The sequence below is a fragment of the Takifugu flavidus genome, chromosome 6 (genome assembly GCF_003711565.1).
Source record: "Takifugu flavidus isolate HTHZ2018 chromosome 6, ASM371156v2, whole genome shotgun sequence".
In the NCBI taxonomy this organism is placed as follows: domain Eukaryota; kingdom Metazoa; phylum Chordata; class Actinopteri; order Tetraodontiformes; family Tetraodontidae; genus Takifugu; species Takifugu flavidus.
This window is the reverse complement of record NC_079525.1, coordinates 11266496-11283124: the sequence shown is the minus strand read 5'-3', so window position 1 is coordinate 11283124 and position 16629 is coordinate 11266496. Positions and strand designations below refer to the sequence as shown.

Here is a 16629-nt window from a genome sequence, read left to right as displayed (position 1 = left end):
GGGTTTTCTAACCAGGATACCATTTCAGGACATATGGCTATGCTATAGGCTAATGCCCAGTAAGCTAAGTTGGATGATATAAAGCTTCGTATTATATATCTGTTGTCTTTGAAACTAGACCCCGTGGACTTCAAGTGCCTCCACACTGAAAACATGACGCCCGGCACAGGAAAAGATGCATTTGTGCAATTTATATAATCAAAACTCAGCTGACAAATCAAACTTTAACCTTTTTACATCTTGCTGTACATGTATATTTACATCCATTATGTGCCACATTCTCAGGAGTTTGGTATAAACATTGTTTACAAGAAGACACTTTTAAAGTAGATTCTACAAGCTGTTTGAACAGGAATATTTTTTATTGAGGTAGTCATGATGATGGAGACAATATCCCCCCCCCCCACAAAAAGGTTATGCCATAATATAAAATCACACCCATAACAAAGGCACTAAATGTCAGATTCAATAAGTGCTGGAGATATCAGATAATATGGAAACAGCAGACATTTTTATCCTTAGCTGATTTTCCTCGACAGACAGGACGCTCAGGATTTAAAAATGCCTTTAACTGATTTCTTTATATCCTGGAAAATGACCTTAAAGTGCGAGCCGTCGCAGTACGGCGGGTTTTTGGTTTCCTTGCACGCACACAGCATGACCGCTTTGCTCTTTTCAGGGGTGAAGCGCAGAGGGGCGATGCTTGGAGCTTTGGTCTTGTGGGCCCCGTCGCAGAAAGGCTGAAAAAGAAAGATGTATATTCATATCATACCTTATCACAGAAGCAACCAGGCAGTGTAAACAGAAGGTAGCGAGCAGGCACGTGACCAACTGTTTCCTTAAGCCCCACCTGTTTTTGACTGTGTCCACATGCACACCAGGCGTAGCGCTTCTCACTAGACACTTTGACTCTATAGGGCAACCGGGCAGCAGGGACACGCTCGCTGGACTGCAGGCACGTCTGAACCTGAGGGAAACATCAATGACTCAGTACACGTGTATGAACAGACAATAGACCTGCATTTGATACTTTGGCTCACAGAGGTCACAGTCAGGCAAACGTATTCAAAACATACAAGCAGGAGGGTCCTGAAAACGTAAATTAGGAAGTGGAGGACGTCAACAACAGAGAGCAAGAACCTAATTCACGACTGTCAACCAAAGTCTAAGCTTAACAGACACCAATCTGTCCCGAGAGGATCAATACTGGGTCTAACAGCTTCCTGATTCCTTGATTTGCTCTGAAAAAGACGTGCTGTAAAAGATACAGCAGCTCTGTTTGGAATTCCACCCTCTATCCCTATTAAGTGTACAGGGAGCGGAACTGGATTAGGGAGCATGCACCGTTCACAATGCATTATGGGACACAGAGTCCACTAAATAGGGAGCCTAGGTAGTGCACTATATAGGGAATAGGGTAAACTTTCGAACACAGCCGTTGGCTGTCGCGACCGCAGCCTTCCTATAGAGAGCAATAAAGGTACTTTTGTTGCAGCGCTCAAGTCAAACATCTTCATTTAGTGATTCTACAAGAGCTTGTGACGAAGTTAACAATTCAAATATTTAATTTCAATACATTGCACTGCGGAAAACGGACAGAGCCGCAGTTGTTCCTGAATATATGAAGGTCAGAGGTAAACCTACAGGGTGTGCCAGCTCTACACTGATGGAAGAAAGGAGTAAACATGACCAAGCCATATCCAACCCTCTCTCACCTCCAACCCGTGCCTCTTACTCACACCGTATTACATAGCAACAACACTGCGCTTAAACATTATAACGCTGCCTCATGACCCACCTTGAGAGTGGAAGCAGGCAGCAGGAGCCGGGGTCGTCCGAAGGTCTGCGCACAGCCTCTCCACGCGGCGACCGCTAAACTGCCGGGATTCATGGTCTCCTCGGGGATTCCGTCGTAAATATGCTCCAGCCAAACACTCAGCAGGGGGGCGACGACTACCAGCTTCGATCTGGACCGTGTCTGGAAGTTAAAATGGCTCCGGCCGCAGGACGGTCACGTCATTGGTTCACGAATGTATACAACACGTGCACGAAGCCACGCCCACATTCACAGGCACGCGGGGCTTGTGGTGACGTAAAACAAAGCAAAAGTAGCACGCGCCATGCAAGAGACGATAGGCTTTATAGTGAGTCATTGATTAATAATTGCTAAAGTAGTTCCACCTACAGATTGTACTTTAGTTCTAACTGCAGCTAAAAAATAAGTGAAACGTGCGAATGCGGTACTAATTATCTTTTAAATCCTGATATCTGAAAATATACAGTGGGCGTGGACACTTTAGATACACTTACGTAATTACGATGTAATTACGAGATACAAATGTACACACACACACAGAAGTACAGTATGTGTGTGGGTACACCTTTACAGAGATAAAGAAACAGATAGAGGGAAGTTTTTCCATTCAACACCAAGGAGAATGTGGAAAACTCAGTAAAATACATTTATTGACAAAAACATGTCTTAATTGATCAGTTTACTCACAAAAATATCAAAATACTTTACAGGGCATTTAATTGATAGCTTCGAATTGGGTTCGATCATGTCTCTCAAACAAATACACTGTACAATAACATGCTTGACCTTCTTAAATTCAGTGCTTATCTCTTTTATTCATTTTTTCCTCAAGGGAACCATGCATCTAAAATTATGCATAGTTATTACTTGGTATTTAGCAATACATTTGAGAGGCATCACTGCATTTCATGCAAATTGATTCCCAATGAGAAACCAGTTCTCCATTAACCTTAAATTCATATCTAGGTGCTTAAATGTTGCAGAGAAAGAGAAAAAAAAACCTAACCCTCAAACAAAAACCACGGTATGACATTCACATATGGAATAACTTGGTTTCCTAAACTTCAAAGCTTAAAGTAGCATGTTTACATGAACATACAAAAGAATACAATTTGTATTTTAACAAAGTTGAAAATGTACTAAAGAGATTTACATTTGGGCCCAAAGTGCCCCAGTGCAACATGACAAAGAGACCACTTCAGAAATCCTTTGCACTCCAAACCTAAAGTCTTGGTCACTGTTGTGTTTGGACTTACACAATAAACACACACTTAAAATGCAGATTTTTCCATGTGGACTCACACGTTGGGCCACGTTTCTTTTCCTTTATCAACATTCACGTTTAATCATTGCTACAGTAATTATCAGTGAGCTACTTGCAATTCCTTCATTAGCTGCTTGCGAAACAACCATGTTCTCAAGATATCACATGTACGGGAGACGTTCAGGAAACGAGAAAGTGTATTTCAACGGCCTGTGACCACGTAATCAAACAACAATGGAGAACACAAAATAAAGGAAGCATTGACCTCAAGTGGCCTTTGTTAATGACAGACTTGAAATGGAGAAACTCCACTTTTCCTACGTTGTCTTGTGTCAATAACACATCTGCAACACAAGTCAACACTAACAATGTTGGTAAGTCACCACCTGCTTAGCTACATTACACACGGCTGCGACGGCACATTAATGATAGTTTACACGGTGGCAGACCCTTTCCTACGACACACCTCTGCAGGCTTCACTGTAAATATCAACAAGTCCATGTTTCTCATTTCTATGATGCACAAAGATATTAAAGTTCATTGGATCTGTAGACCAAAAAAAATAATTAAATGAAAAAGAGCTTTGACACTTCAGTAATCACTACATGCGTATTCACAAATGACAACTTTTGAAAGTATCAGTCTGCTGCAAAGAGTTATAAACGGGTTTAAGAAACATCGACGACTCTTCCACTGAGAGCGAAAAAGCCTCTGGGCTCACGGATTTCCCACCAACGACCAACATTAAGGCATTATCTATCCAGTATTGCTAAAAGGAGTTGTTGAAAACCAAAAGTATGAAAGAAATACCAAAAAAGTGCAAATATCACTATAAATCAAAACCAGTAAGTGCCGAGCATCCTTTCTAAGGTTCACTACAGATGGGGAATTTGCTATTTTGTTAATTAATGCCAAAGTCTTGGTTTTGTCTGCTTAATCTCCATAGCAACTGCAGGGATATGAAACAGTCTCTAGAGACTTTTGGTGATTTTTTGAATCAATCTGGTGACACTGTAGTGGCTGATAATGCCTTTCTGGCACACGACTTTGGTGCCAGTTGTTTATTTACAGGATTTCATACATTATAGTTCTCCCCAGTTTTTCCTGGTGAGCGTTCATATCCAGTGAAGGCTTCGTGGTTCTGAGTCAAAAAGGTCAACAATGGAAAATACAAGGGTGGCAGAAAGTTCTGAGGTATTAACTAGTTCAACGTTGTAATGCCACAAACCACACCACAGTAAATTTACCATACAAAATAAGTGCATGAGAGAGGGTGTGAGATACAGAAATTTTGGATGGAATCAGGGCAGGGTGAAGACTAAAAAAAGGGAAGACAAATATCTAGGAAGACAGCTAAGGTTGCGTGAAGTGGCAGATGTGTGCCAAGTGAAACTGGAAAGAAATCACCAAAAGTTTAAACTCGAGAGGTCCGAGAGGGGACCTTCGCACTTTAAAACCAAAACCTTACGCAAGACCCGCAGATGCGCTGCCCTCATCAGCAGCCCCGTCGGTCACGCTAACAAAAAATAGTGCAATTTAAAGAAGAGATCATTGAATTCATGCTCTCTGAAAGCTGCCTACGAAAACCTAGTAGAAAAACTAAGATATCCTTTAAAAAAAAAAAAAACAATGTCCATCATGTTATACATTCATAAAAGCAGGTATATGATACAAATGACAGTTTTGTAAGTTAACTGCAATTCAAGTAGGCCGCGATGATCAGTATTCCATGTCAGTCAAACCAATTTTCACCCATTTTTGTCTCCACTCTTCTCTCCCGCAGCCTGAAAAGAGTGACACAACATCTTCTGTCTTTGGCGACGCACGATGGTGGCGAGCAAGTAATCCTGCGGTGGTTACTCACCCCAGGTTTGTGGAGCGTGTTGTCCTGCAGGCCAAATAGGCTGCTGCCCTGCATCGGAGAGGCGGTGGCAGAGGACAGCAGGCTGGGGGACTGGGCAATCTTGGGCGAGTTTGGGGTGGAGGTTAGCGCTCCACTCAGCGCGAGGCGCTGTAGCTCTCTCTGCTGCTGCTGCTGCAGAAGCTGACACACCACCACCTGCTGCTCCTGATGGGGGACGGAGAAGAGAGCAGATGCGCTCAGACTGAATCCTCCTTACATTTTTAAAATCAGGTTGCACTAGAAACATTAACTGCACTGGATTTTTTTTTTTAAACCCATGTCTCCTAGCTTGAAAAACAGTTTTCAGTTGCTTTGTGCAGGTGGACGTTTCTATTCAAAACAAATTTTTTAAAAAGATTTTCAGGATTTGCTTCAAAATTTATGTCTTGCTGAATTTGGGGGTCTCAAATTTAGCAGTGCAGAGATCAATAAGAATTTTATGGATCTCCAGCCCTGCAGCTAGCAAAGCACATTCTGCACATCTCATTTCTGGGATCTGGGACCATTTCCTTCGTTTGTTGCATTCTAACTGCAGTTGAACTGCGACGATGAATCAAAGTGGTCGAGTGATGGTCATTACAGGGGTGAAGTTCTGCGAGGTGAGGATCTGCTGGAGTTGCTGTTGCTGCTGCTGATGTTCAAGAAGAAGCTGCTTCTGCTGCTCAGACAAGAGAGAAGATCTGAAATACAAACAATGTGCAGTCATGTCACACATCCACCTTTCAAATGATGACATATGCTTCTGATGTACTGTGTACGTACGGGCTCACGCTCTTAGGAAAGGGAAATCCCTGTGCCAGAGCTTGTGGATTAAGAGGTGGGGGCTGTGGACGCAAGGCGGGCAATGTGGCCTGAGAGGCATTACCCAAAGGAGAATGGATGATGCCATTCAGTCCACTGAGCACAGCGTTCATATTTAACTGAGGAATCCCTGCAACCGATGCCATGAGCCCGCTGACTGTCGGCAGAGAAGAACTGCTGGATTGGGCGACAGCCGTCAGACCGTCACTGAAGCTACGACCGAGGCCATTGAGCAGGGGCTGGCTGAAGGAGGCGGGGCTCTGTTGCGGAGGTGTGCTTTGGAAGGAGAGGGAGGAGCTGCTGCGGGACGGACTACCGGAAAGGAGCTCCTGAAAATAAAAAGAAATAAAAGTCAATAGTTTTTAAAGCAAGACCTTCAGGCATTCTGAAAAAATATGTTTTATGTGAATGAAAAGGTGCGGAATACAGCTGTGGCAGAACTCAGGGCTTCCTGTGCGACCGCTGGAAGTCAGACTTGCATCATCATATTTGTGACGCTAGGAAAACAATTTCAGTCTGAAAGTGACCAAATATGGGTGCACTCACACTAGGGCCAGTTTTTCCATACCCCTCTTCCAAAATTCCCCACTGTTGCCCACTCACATGACCCCAAGCCCAACACCCCCTCTCTCACAGCCAAAATACCCCACCGACACCTTCTAATATCTGCCTGACGTAACCTCCATCTCAGCCAAGCACCTCCTGTTTTCAAGGTACGCTCAAACATCGTTGTGTCTGCCTTACGGCACGCTTCCACGTTGCCTTCCACGTTGCTTTCCAATGTTTATTACCTTTTTTCCAGGGTGTTTCCTACATCATAAACATTACGTTTAAAGAGGCGCACCTCAAGGACAAATTCTGGGTCTTGTGGCTGTAGGGATGGATTCACCTGCCTGCTATCGGCGGGTTTAAACGCGCTTAAAAAAGCCAAGTGCACACATTTTTGATGTAAGAGGGGCTCAAGTGTACTCAAGCACAGTTGCCTCCAAATCACACATTATCCCGTCGATATTAGACACGAATGGCGCAATGCCGTCATTTATAAGACCCTTGTCTTTATTTATCGGTCAACTTTCAAAATAGTCCATGACACCTATTCGGGTTTTGAGTTCGTCACCGTGCTTGTACTATGCATGCATGTCCAACTGTGCCATGCTCACCACCTGTACTGGGCCAGGGAAATGTGCCGCGCACAAGCATGCTACAATTGCACTCACACCAGCCCTATAATCCGGACTTTAGGGGGGCAAATGTGCTTAAGCACGGTACCATTGCCTAGTGTGAACGCGCCCTAAGAGGGGTCTACATGTTCTCACCTCAGAGGAGGTAACAAAGGAGGTGTCATTCAGGAAGCTGCTTTTGGACAAGGAACTCTTATTGGTGCTCAGTGGGTCTAAGGAAAAGAAAGGCACAAGCACAGCGTGAAAACTATAAACTAATCATCGTATTGACTTTAAACCGTCTAATGGTAAATGATTACATCTTTGCAGAGAAGTATATCAGATGTCCATTAAGGCCGTGATTTTTTCTTTTAAAGGACAATTAATAAATTGCAGCTCTTCAACTAAATGTCCCCTCATCAAGCAATTATGTAAACTCTAGAGACAGACCGAGGACAGAGGTACAGATATCCCAGCGGATGGCACCTCTGTGCTTTAGGAGGTGCTAAAATCCCTCCGGTGGCTATGGTGCGACTCAACCCAAGGGCGTCCGCAGATGAACCATGAGGCAGGATGCTACATGACAGCATTACAGTATAGGACTAAAAATGAGACCTTGGATGGGCGACAGGAAGTTGATCTGGGCAGAAGTGTGCACGGACCCCTGGCTGGACAGAGCGTGCGGAGGGAACGGTACGGCTAAATCTGTGTTGAGCAGCTGAAGCCGCTCCTTCTTCGCCGTCAGGCCGAGGATCTGATCCTGAAGGCGCTGGTTCTCCTGCTGCAGAGAGTGAAGTGACTGCAGGATCTCCACGACTAAAACAGGCAGATAGGAAAGAAAATCATGTCAGCAGAGCTCTTTTATGAGGTTTCTACACATTCTATCACACATGGGGGCCACCAGCTCCCTGTGGGGAGTTTCGAATTTTCACAATAAAATTTATGACACATGCTGCGTGATGAGTGACGCGATTTAGATAGTTGGGGTTTGGTTTTTACATTCAGACAATGCATTGTGCTCTCTTCTGTGCAGAGGATTGTAAGAGAATAGCCAGAATTTTTTTGCTTACATAGTGTTCAACAAAATATATATACATCCAAATGGAAATCCTGGTATTTTTAGCATTGTGTGTTTGACATAAACCGGGACTTAAATCCTTTTCTGGCTCATTCTACATTAAAGCCGTACACAATCTGAAACCCTGGGGAATTTCATCACAGATCTACAATTCAAACTTCTGCTTCAGATTAAAAGGTATCAAACAGCATTTAGGGACCTCGGTTCGGATGGATTTAAGTAAAACATATAACAGATCGGTCCCGCGCAGCCTCACAGCTGGTTTCAATCCTTCTGACTGATTGGGCTCCTGCTCGGGTTGACTTTGGGCTGAGTTTTAAAAAACCACAGCTGTGACCTAAATCACTGCATATTTGTTATGTTGGACATGGTACGTGTTGTAAACGGTGAATATAAGTAAAAGAAAAGAAAAGTAAGCGATCTGAAATGTAGGATGGGCATAATTACGTGCGTAGGCAGCCTTTTTATGGACTATCATGTAAACACTACATATGTATACAGTGTTATAGGTAAAAAGTACCTATTCTGCATATCCTCCTTTATGCAGGAAAACATATGCATCATTTCTTGAGTTTCACTACGGTAACAGGAATTCAAGCCTGACTGTCTCACTTTCAACCAGTCTTGCCTCTTTCACGTAAAATGGAATAGTCACAAGGTTAAATGGAACTTTCCCTCAGTCTGATGGTTCCCGAGGGAAAAAAGTAGCCAGATAAGAGTTGTCTGATTCAAGAACTGTGCAAAAAGAAGGAATTGCGAAAGAACAGCGTGCTCCCATGTGCGCCACTCACTGTTGATGCCCACATCCCCGTTGCCATGTTTCTCCAGTAGGAGCTCGATGTGAGAGCTGGCAGGAGGGACATTCTCTGGACGGTTTCTCACTCCTGTGCCCAGCCCATCTCTCTGGTCAAACAGGAGAGGCAGACAGCTCATAGGAGACCTGGGTGAGAATCAGATAAATCCACTGAGATGAATAAAACAACACCTCGGTTAGGGTTGTCATTCACTTTGCTGATTATTTCTGAAACGGCAACTGGACAAAAGTAGAATTTGATGTAGAGAGGATGAGTAGACTCCTTCCCACTTGTTCCCAGTGACCCGGAGGAGCACAAAAATAAAGCATTGCGTCAACGGCTCATTGTGACACAAGAAACAAGACATACTGTGATGACAGACTCTCCCTCGGCGAGTTCCCCTGACACGGGAAGCGACAGTCATCAAGCTCTGGCTCTGAGAAAAGCAACAGACAGTGATGAACCTCTCCCCTGACACACATATCAGTTTCTTTATCGTTCGGTGGATCTCCTCTGACCTGGCAGTGACGTCTGGGCTTGGCTAAGTATCGGCGCAGTGGAGAGACAGCTGGCAAAAGGCTGAGTGGAGGTCAGGCTATAGGCAGTGCTGGAACCTGGATGAACCTGCGAGACAATCAAAACGTAGTAAGCACCTGGAATTTTCACATGAATTCTACTTTTTCCAAGTCTACAGAACAATATTATATATTATCACGTCTACCTGTGTGTTTGAGACAGAGCTGACTGTTGGAAGCGACAGAGAGGACACGTGGGACTGGAGAAGCCCTGAGGATAGAGAGGTGCTACACATCCCTCCCCCAAGGGATAGAGGGGTACTGCAGACACCCCCACCCAGTGTGAGGGGGTCCTTGAGGCTGGAGTAGATACCTGAGGGACCAGAACCATAACTTTAGACCAAAATACATTAATTTATATGGGGATTTCTCTCATTTTGTGAGTAATCTTAGAACTGATACTGACATTTCTCCTAGAGGCAGTTGACTCTAAACTAATCAAATGGTTCACACTTGTTGGAACCAACTAAAATAAAACGGGTATCAGTAGTAGAATTACTATATTATGATGGAGTAATGGCGATAAGCCTCTCAATAAATGCAGAGACACAAGTCCTAAAACGTAATGAAAGGAAGAAACAGTTTAAAGACGATTCCAAAAACAAGAACTCTGGTTTGGAAGAGGTGGTAAAGAGATGCTGCTGCTGCTGCCGCGGCACGCGTGTAATGGAAAAAGTCACACTTGAGAGACAAGCAAAAAAACCAACACGCCAATGTTCACACCGCTGATATGGCTTCTATTTCTGTTCCTCTCTTTTTGTCGGCCTGACTCTGCCTTGCTCAGGAAGTGTGTGGTTGACAACACTTACTCACCGGAGTTGAGCAGCGAGTTGCCGCGACTTGTGGAAAAACTGCTAGTGGAGGAGGAAAATGAAGATGAAGATGAAGAAAAAGATGACAGGGTGGTGAGAGGAAGTGTAGAGGAGAAGGTGGGGTGGGGAAGGGAGATGGGGTAGAGTGAGGAAGTTAATGTAGGAGGAGGCGGAGGAGGAGGAAAAGGCGTGGTGTGGTGGTGGTGATGCTCCTCTTCCCTCCGCTCACGGTTCTTGCTGCCTCGCGGGCGTCCGGGCCCGTGGCTGCTCTTCTTGCTGCCGCGGTGCCGCCGTTCTCTGGGAAGTGTTGGAGGCATGGTTTTGTCCTCCCGCTCTGCTTCCTCCAGAATCGGCGGTGTGCTCAGTTGAGAGGATTTACTGAGAGACTTAGAAAGTTTGTAGTCTCCAGAGGAGATCTTTCTGATCTTGCTGCTGCTGTTCAGACTTGAAGAGGAAGTGATGCGCATGATGGAGCCAAAAGTGGAGATGGTGACCTTGTTCTCAAAGGGGCCAGAGTTTGCCTCTGACTTTTCGTGACTTTGGGATCCAGACAGAGACCCGTCAGCGGGCGTCAAAGCTGGTGGCTTGTGGTATTTGCTGTCCTCCTCAACCTCATCCTCCTCTTCCTCCTCATCTTTGTCAGCTTCCTCTTTCTCATTCTCCTCATCTTCCTCCTCTTGCACTGCCGGCCTCCTACGGCGCTCCTTACGGTCCTCACCGCCGTGGTCATTGTCTCCTCCTTCGTGGTCATGCTCAAGACGTGAGGATGAGGAGAACTGATGAAAGTCCTGAGAGGAAGTCAGGGAGCTACCTGCAAGAGTCAGAGTCAGTCAGAGTCAGAAAACCTCTATGCTACAAACGCATCACTTCCTTATTGATCACTTGTTACCTGTGTTGAAGGGACTGGAAGAACAAGAGGAAGAGGAGCTTTTACCAGTGCTTCCTGTCTTCTTGCTGCGATGGCTGTGACTATGTGAGCTCAGCTTCTTGGACTTGCTCTCACTGTCTTTTATACTGTGGTGACTGCAGGATACCTGTGGGGGGGGACAAAGTGATTTTATTCACAGGTATTCTGGAAAACTGAACCATCTGTTAAAACTTCCTAAAGGCTTCAAAACAAGCCAATTATAGCTGCAGCAAAAGACTCAGAAATCTAACTATATAACAGGACAGATAGCCGAAAGTGGGTTTCTGAAGTTAGAGACACCATCATTGTTTTTTTGGAAATGCTGGCAGTCTCTTGTAGTGCATATCTTTAAATCTGCCACACAGTCGGCCCTCTCATACCTTATCAACAATGCTGGGCGTCACGGAAGAGCCCAGGCTGTCGGAAGACTTCTTGTGGCGCTCTTTTTGGCGACTCTTGTCCTTATGGCTCTAAACAGACATTTAAATACTCATGAGGACACGAGAGTAAAGGGATGAATACGCCAACAGTTTAACGGTTCCTCGTAACAACTCCTGACAGAAGTGCACACCTTCCTCTGTTTGTGGTGATGGTGTTTGTCCTGGGATGGAGAGCTGGAGCGTCCTGTGGAGTGACTGAATGCGCTACTAGCATTTTCGGCAGAGCGCAGCTTCTTCTGCTGTCAGAGTGAAAGACGAAACATAACCAAACATTAAAATGGATCCTTAACTAAACACTGTAACACCTGTGATGTTCTGCGATTACGACTGTATAAACAAAAGCACGCCGAGGAGTCAGAAGTGTCACAGTTTATAGTCCCTATAAAGAGAGCGTGGTTTTTTTAAATACAATAACACCATCTGGCTATAGTTAGAACACATGTAGTAACCATGCTGTAAGAACAAACACGGCTAAAACCAACTTCCTTGGGTAAAAAAGTAGATGTCAATGCTGATGCACAATTTATCACAGCTCATTTAACTGCAATTGGATTGCAACAGACTTTCTTAAGGGGATCTCAGTTGAACAGGATAGAAATGTCAGAACCGGCACTATTAAAAAAAGGGTAAAATGGTTTCAAATTCCATAACATTGTCCTGAACAATGCTAAAAATGCCATACAGGGATTTGGATTGTTATGTCAATGTTTACTGAACCATTTTCCTTCCCGTTTAATTCTCGTATACAAGACCGGGCTGCATGAGCTTTTTGTTCATGTTCCAGTTTGTTTTAGTGTAACACTTTGAGGTCAGACCCTGAATGCACCACGGAAGCTACCCCAGTTTGCTCCAACCTGCCAGGAGTGTAGTTTTAAACCACTGAGGTTGTCGTTCAGCTTACCATTTTGTTGTAGTGATGTTTGCAGTAGCCACAATATTTAACGTTGTCAGCTCCAGGGCCTTCTTCCTCACACAAGAGACCCGCCATCTGAGCACTGAACACAAACGCCACACGGTCAGATTACAGAAACAACTGGATGGGACACATGCACAGACCGAAGCACCTGGCTGCGGCCTGAACCAACTCTTTCATCTCAACCGGATCAAATGTCACTCCTCTGTGCACAAATCTGCGCCAATTTCCCAGCGTACTTTTCAGCCGACAGATGCTGCATTGTAAAATGAATCGGGTTAAATTTGAAACAGAACGAGCAGCGCAAAGGAAACTGAGAAGGCCAAAACAATCCAGCTGGGAGGATATCCATTCTTCTGCTTATTCAATACATGACATATTATTTGCGTCCACATGTTGTGAGGTACTGCATCTGCAGTTGTGGTTTTTCTTTCAGCATTTGTCATTTCATGGCTGCCATTAAACTCCAAATGACCCTTTGAAGGCGTCCACTGACAGAAACACTTACCAGGTGACATGGAACGATTGTCTGCAGCCTTGCCTGTTGCAGGTCATGCAAGCTCCACACGAAGCCTTGCTCTCCCTTCCGTGGTCCTCACATATGTAGCAGGTCTAGCAAAGCAGCAAACCAAAACACAGGATGAAGAAACAGATGTGTTAGACATGTTTCCCACAAATAAATGAAATCTACAAGGATCCCCACAACGCTGCGCCAAGTTCTCGGGGTCTTGTGCCTCCCTTGTGATACCTGTAAGAGCTACTGCTCCAATAGTTGTGTTAGCTGGTTTGTCGCAATTGCAGCACGGAAAAGTGTCCGAATCTGTCGACAGTCTATTTAAGAAGCAGAAGTTTTGCTCGTCAATGCCGGAGACTCGTGCTGTCCCTGTGCCCGATCTTTTCCGCTGCAAAACTGTTGACCAGATGTTTTGAAACGGAGGGTTAAAAGGCTGAAGTGGCTACGTTCGGACCTGTATCCACTATCTCTATGTTTTATAAACCTGACACATTTTCTCGTCTGTGTTAGAGGAAGCATTATTTTAGTGGTTGAATAAAGGCAGCAGCCTAATTTCAGGCCACATCATTTGCAATGGAAATCATTTGTTTCAGAGCTCAAGGCTGGATTCCTCCCTCCTTTGTGTAGGCTTTGCTTCTTCTTTTTTTTTTCTGACAAGCAAATGAGCACACAAAATACATGTACGTTTAGACAGAAGCACGGCGACATGGGACGCGCTCACACAAAGCCTTTGTACATTTTTGCTCAGCCCTTTCCCCCGGTGAGCATGACTGACTGCTGAGAGGGGGCAGAAGGGGCCTAGCAACAGGTGCGGGACAAAAAAACAGCAGGGTTTCTACCTTTTTACTCCAGCACTCTGTTTCACCCCTTCCCCCCCACTTTCCTGTCATCCTCCACTCTCAACATCTGTATCGGTTTTCAGCTTCCCTCAGATGACGTTGGCCAAAGACATAACTACCCGGCGAGAGCCGCCTCTCGGGCTTTTTTGTTCTGATGCCGTCCAAGAATGTGGACGGCCGAATCTGAACAAACAGTTCTGACAGGAGGAAAGCTGCATGCAATTTACTGTAGCTGACACAGTAATATGAAACCGGGCACCCAAACACATGTGGACTTGCAGGCATGCACACAGACACACAGAACGTCTGATGTTTCTCCTGATTCATGTGTTCAAAAGATCCACTCTGGTGCTTAAACACACTCACGGCATCCAATGTGCAATTTGTGCAATTTCCCCGATGTGGGATCCATAAAGTCTTTTATCCTTATCCTTATCCAATGAGCCGTGAGAATAGAACACTTTCAACATCCTGGCTACAAAGGATGGGCTGGTGGGTAAAATAACAAGGCTAGCAAATAAACGCAGGTTCAACCCAAAACAAATACAACAATCAAATGCAGATATGAAGTAAAAAAGGTCATTAACAGGAAATACTGATCCTTCAGGGCCTTTTTGAGCTACTATTTCTATTATTTGGCTGTTAAAGGTGACTTGCTTGACACGTAAAGATTTGATCTTCAATCACAGGAAACAGAAAAATGAAAGTGCTGCAAACGCGCAGCCTCGCCTGCTTCAGAGGGAAATCTCCCACGTTCTCCCAAATGACTGAAATGGACAAAGTCCGGGGTGGGCGTGACCTCGCCGCATTCACTTCTGGGTTTTGTCATTTTGTGTAGGTGGAGAATGTGACAGTAAAAGGGAGAAACTGATCTTCCTGTAAAGAGTTTTCCACGCGCCTGAAAGCTGTGTTGTTGCGCTCATGGTTTGCTGAAGTTACTGGAGTATTTCCTGTTTTTTTGCCACAAGGGTTTTTTTTTAAATCTGTGTTGAAGCTAGAGGGACCAGAACTAGTGGTCCTGGGATTTACCCAATGACCTTTGTATTAATGGAGTGCATGCCAAAAAACCACGACACGATTTCCTTATATTAGTAACACTATTCAGATTAACTCTCTGTCCTACTGAGGACTATTTGCATATGTATGATGCCTTTATCCTGCGTGTGTGTCTACCTTGATGTATCTCTCATGTGGGACGTACTGCAGGATGATGGGCTCCATGGTGAGGACGTTGGCAAACTGCACCTCGGGGATGTAGAGTGCACACACCACATGGGCCCAGCCTGACACAGAGTTTAAGATGGATAATGGCACATTAAAGAGTGAAATGTAAACTTTTGTATTCCAGTCCAGGCAAAAAGAAAGTGCCCCTGCTACTTTAAAGGCTCGTTTGAGAGCAGGACACACGATGGGACCAGAACTACCTCCACTGTCGGTCCTCTTGAGGGCACCATCCTTGTGGGGACAAAGCTCACACCTCTGGGGCAGGAAAGAGAGGGCACAGGTTAGAGCTCGGCAACAGCATTTCAACCAGACAAAACTCGTGTGTGTGCCAACAAGCACGTATGCGTGTCTGAGTGAGTGCGCGTGTTATGTTCCTGCACCGTGCAGTGATCAAGTGCATCCCACTGATGGGGGTGTGCTGAGGCGCTCACCACGCGGGCCGCCCGCTCCTGCGACTCACACTTCCGACAGAACCAGGGACCAGTGGGCACCTGCACGATGCCGTAACATGCTGGAACACACACAGTAGTCACCTTGTGTTTAGTGCTTTCACATCTAGGCACTGTACAATGTTTCATCACATCTCATGATTGTTAAAGATAAAGACTTTAAATCTATGATCGTCACTGTGCAAAAACCACTTCATTGAAACACATTTCTGCTCCATGAAATGGCTGATTACAGCCCACACATGACGCAAATGTTATCATTTCTATTGAGAATACACAGCTATCGTGATGAGTTAGAACAGACGCACGCGCCCGCACGCGCCCGCACGGGGCCATCAAGGCGCCAGTCAGACTCGGTGTCACTCCGCTTGGCCCTGTAGGTTTAATCATGTGTGCTGGGTGAAAACAACAAACAGCACGCACGCTTCCCTACCCCTCCCACACACGGACACACGCACGTAGACAGTGGCAGACGTCCGGGAACCTGGAAACCCAAAGACCGGGCAGCACCTCTGGCAGCCGCGGTGCGCAGCTGCCCCGCCGGGTCCGTGCTAACAGCGGCTAATGTTACCTTGGTGAACGGCGACGTTGCAGCCGTGTCCATCACAGTAAACCAGCGGGTTCTCAGCCCAGCCTCGTTCGTCAGAACACACGCAGCAACCTCCAACCATTTCCCGCATGCTTCTCCCATACGAAGAAACGCCTTTCTCCTGCCGGCAGCCGCTCAGACCTCGCGGGGGCCTGTCAGGTGGTCGCCAGGCACTTTAGCGCCACACTGGACATATTCGTTAGCCGCTATTTTCGCGCAGTTTTTTGGCGGAACGGAGAGACGAAGTGACGGCGTGAGGTTTGTGGTACCGCTGCTACGTTTTTTCCGTGATGTCCTCCTCCTCCTCAGATGTGATACAATGCGCATGCGCAGATTGGCGCCGGAATAAAAGTAAATGGTGCAATTTCTGTTGACGTGAGCGTTCGTCACGTCGCTTATTTTATTTTGACATTGTGAGGGTTTTGACAGCGTTGTTTCCCGACGCCGCTTGTAGTCATTTTCTAATTTAGTTAAGTAGAACGTCGATTAAAAACAGCGGGCTGCACCCTGCTTCTGCGGCATTGTGGACAGCAGCGCCCTCATCAGGAAG

The 16629-nt window shown here is 45.5% G+C and overlaps 2 protein-coding genes across 2 annotated transcripts; both read right to left on the bottom strand.

Moving 5' to 3' along the window:
- Positions 1–343: 343 nt before the first annotated feature.
- LOC130527924 (CDGSH iron-sulfur domain-containing protein 3, mitochondrial-like) lies at positions 344–2055 on the bottom strand. The gene is made up of 3 exons (XM_057036776.1): positions 1799–2055; positions 851–967; positions 344–740 (listed from the first exon to the last, which is right to left on the bottom strand). The coding sequence occupies exons 1-3, from the start codon at positions 1889–1891 to the stop codon at positions 549–551; spliced, it is 402 nt and encodes a 133-aa protein (XP_056892756.1). The 5' UTR covers positions 1892–2055; the 3' UTR covers positions 344–548.
- A 393-nt stretch (positions 2056–2448) lies between these two features.
- Positions 2449–16396, bottom strand: LOC130527870 (protein AF-17-like). Its single transcript, XM_057036665.1, has 20 exons — positions 16062–16396; positions 15473–15552; positions 15242–15296; positions 14991–15100; positions 12973–13076; positions 12453–12546; positions 11683–11790; positions 11492–11581; positions 11094–11238; positions 10206–11015; positions 9539–9705; positions 9336–9441; positions 9187–9253; positions 8815–8963; positions 7561–7761; positions 7102–7178; positions 5747–6114; positions 5565–5664; positions 4946–5149; positions 2449–4865 (listed from the first exon to the last, which is right to left on the bottom strand). Exons 1-20 carry the CDS (start codon positions 16168–16170, stop codon positions 4830–4832), a joined length of 3180 nt encoding a protein of 1059 aa, XP_056892645.1. The 5' UTR covers positions 16171–16396; the 3' UTR covers positions 2449–4829.
- Positions 16397–16629: the final 233 nt, after the last annotated feature.

Excerpts from the sequence above, each read along its gene's own strand:
- LOC130527870 (XM_057036665.1), bottom strand. The coding sequence starts at position 16,170 with ATGCGGGAAATGGTTGGAGGTTGCTGCGTGTGTTCTGACGAACGAGGC. Across the intron at positions 15,553-16,061 it reads CAACGTCGCCGTTCACCAAG|CATGTTACGGCATCGTGCAG; the intron begins GTAACATTAGCC and ends TGTGTGTTCCAG. Across the intron at positions 5,665-5,746 it reads TTTCCTAAGAGCGTGAGCCC|ATCTTCTCTCTTGTCTGAGC; the intron begins GTACGTACACAG and ends TTTGTATTTCAG.
- LOC130527924 (XM_057036776.1), bottom strand. The coding sequence starts at position 1,891 with ATGAATCCCGGCAGTTTAGCGGTCGCCGCGTGGAGAGGCTGTGCGCAG. Across the intron at positions 968-1,798 it reads TGCCTGCTTCCACTCTCAAG|GTTCAGACGTGCCTGCAGTC; the intron begins GTGGGTCATGAG and ends TGTTTCCCTCAG. Across the intron at positions 741-850 it reads GTGGACACAGTCAAAAACAG|CCTTTCTGCGACGGGGCCCA; the intron begins GTGGGGCTTAAG and ends TTTCTTTTTCAG.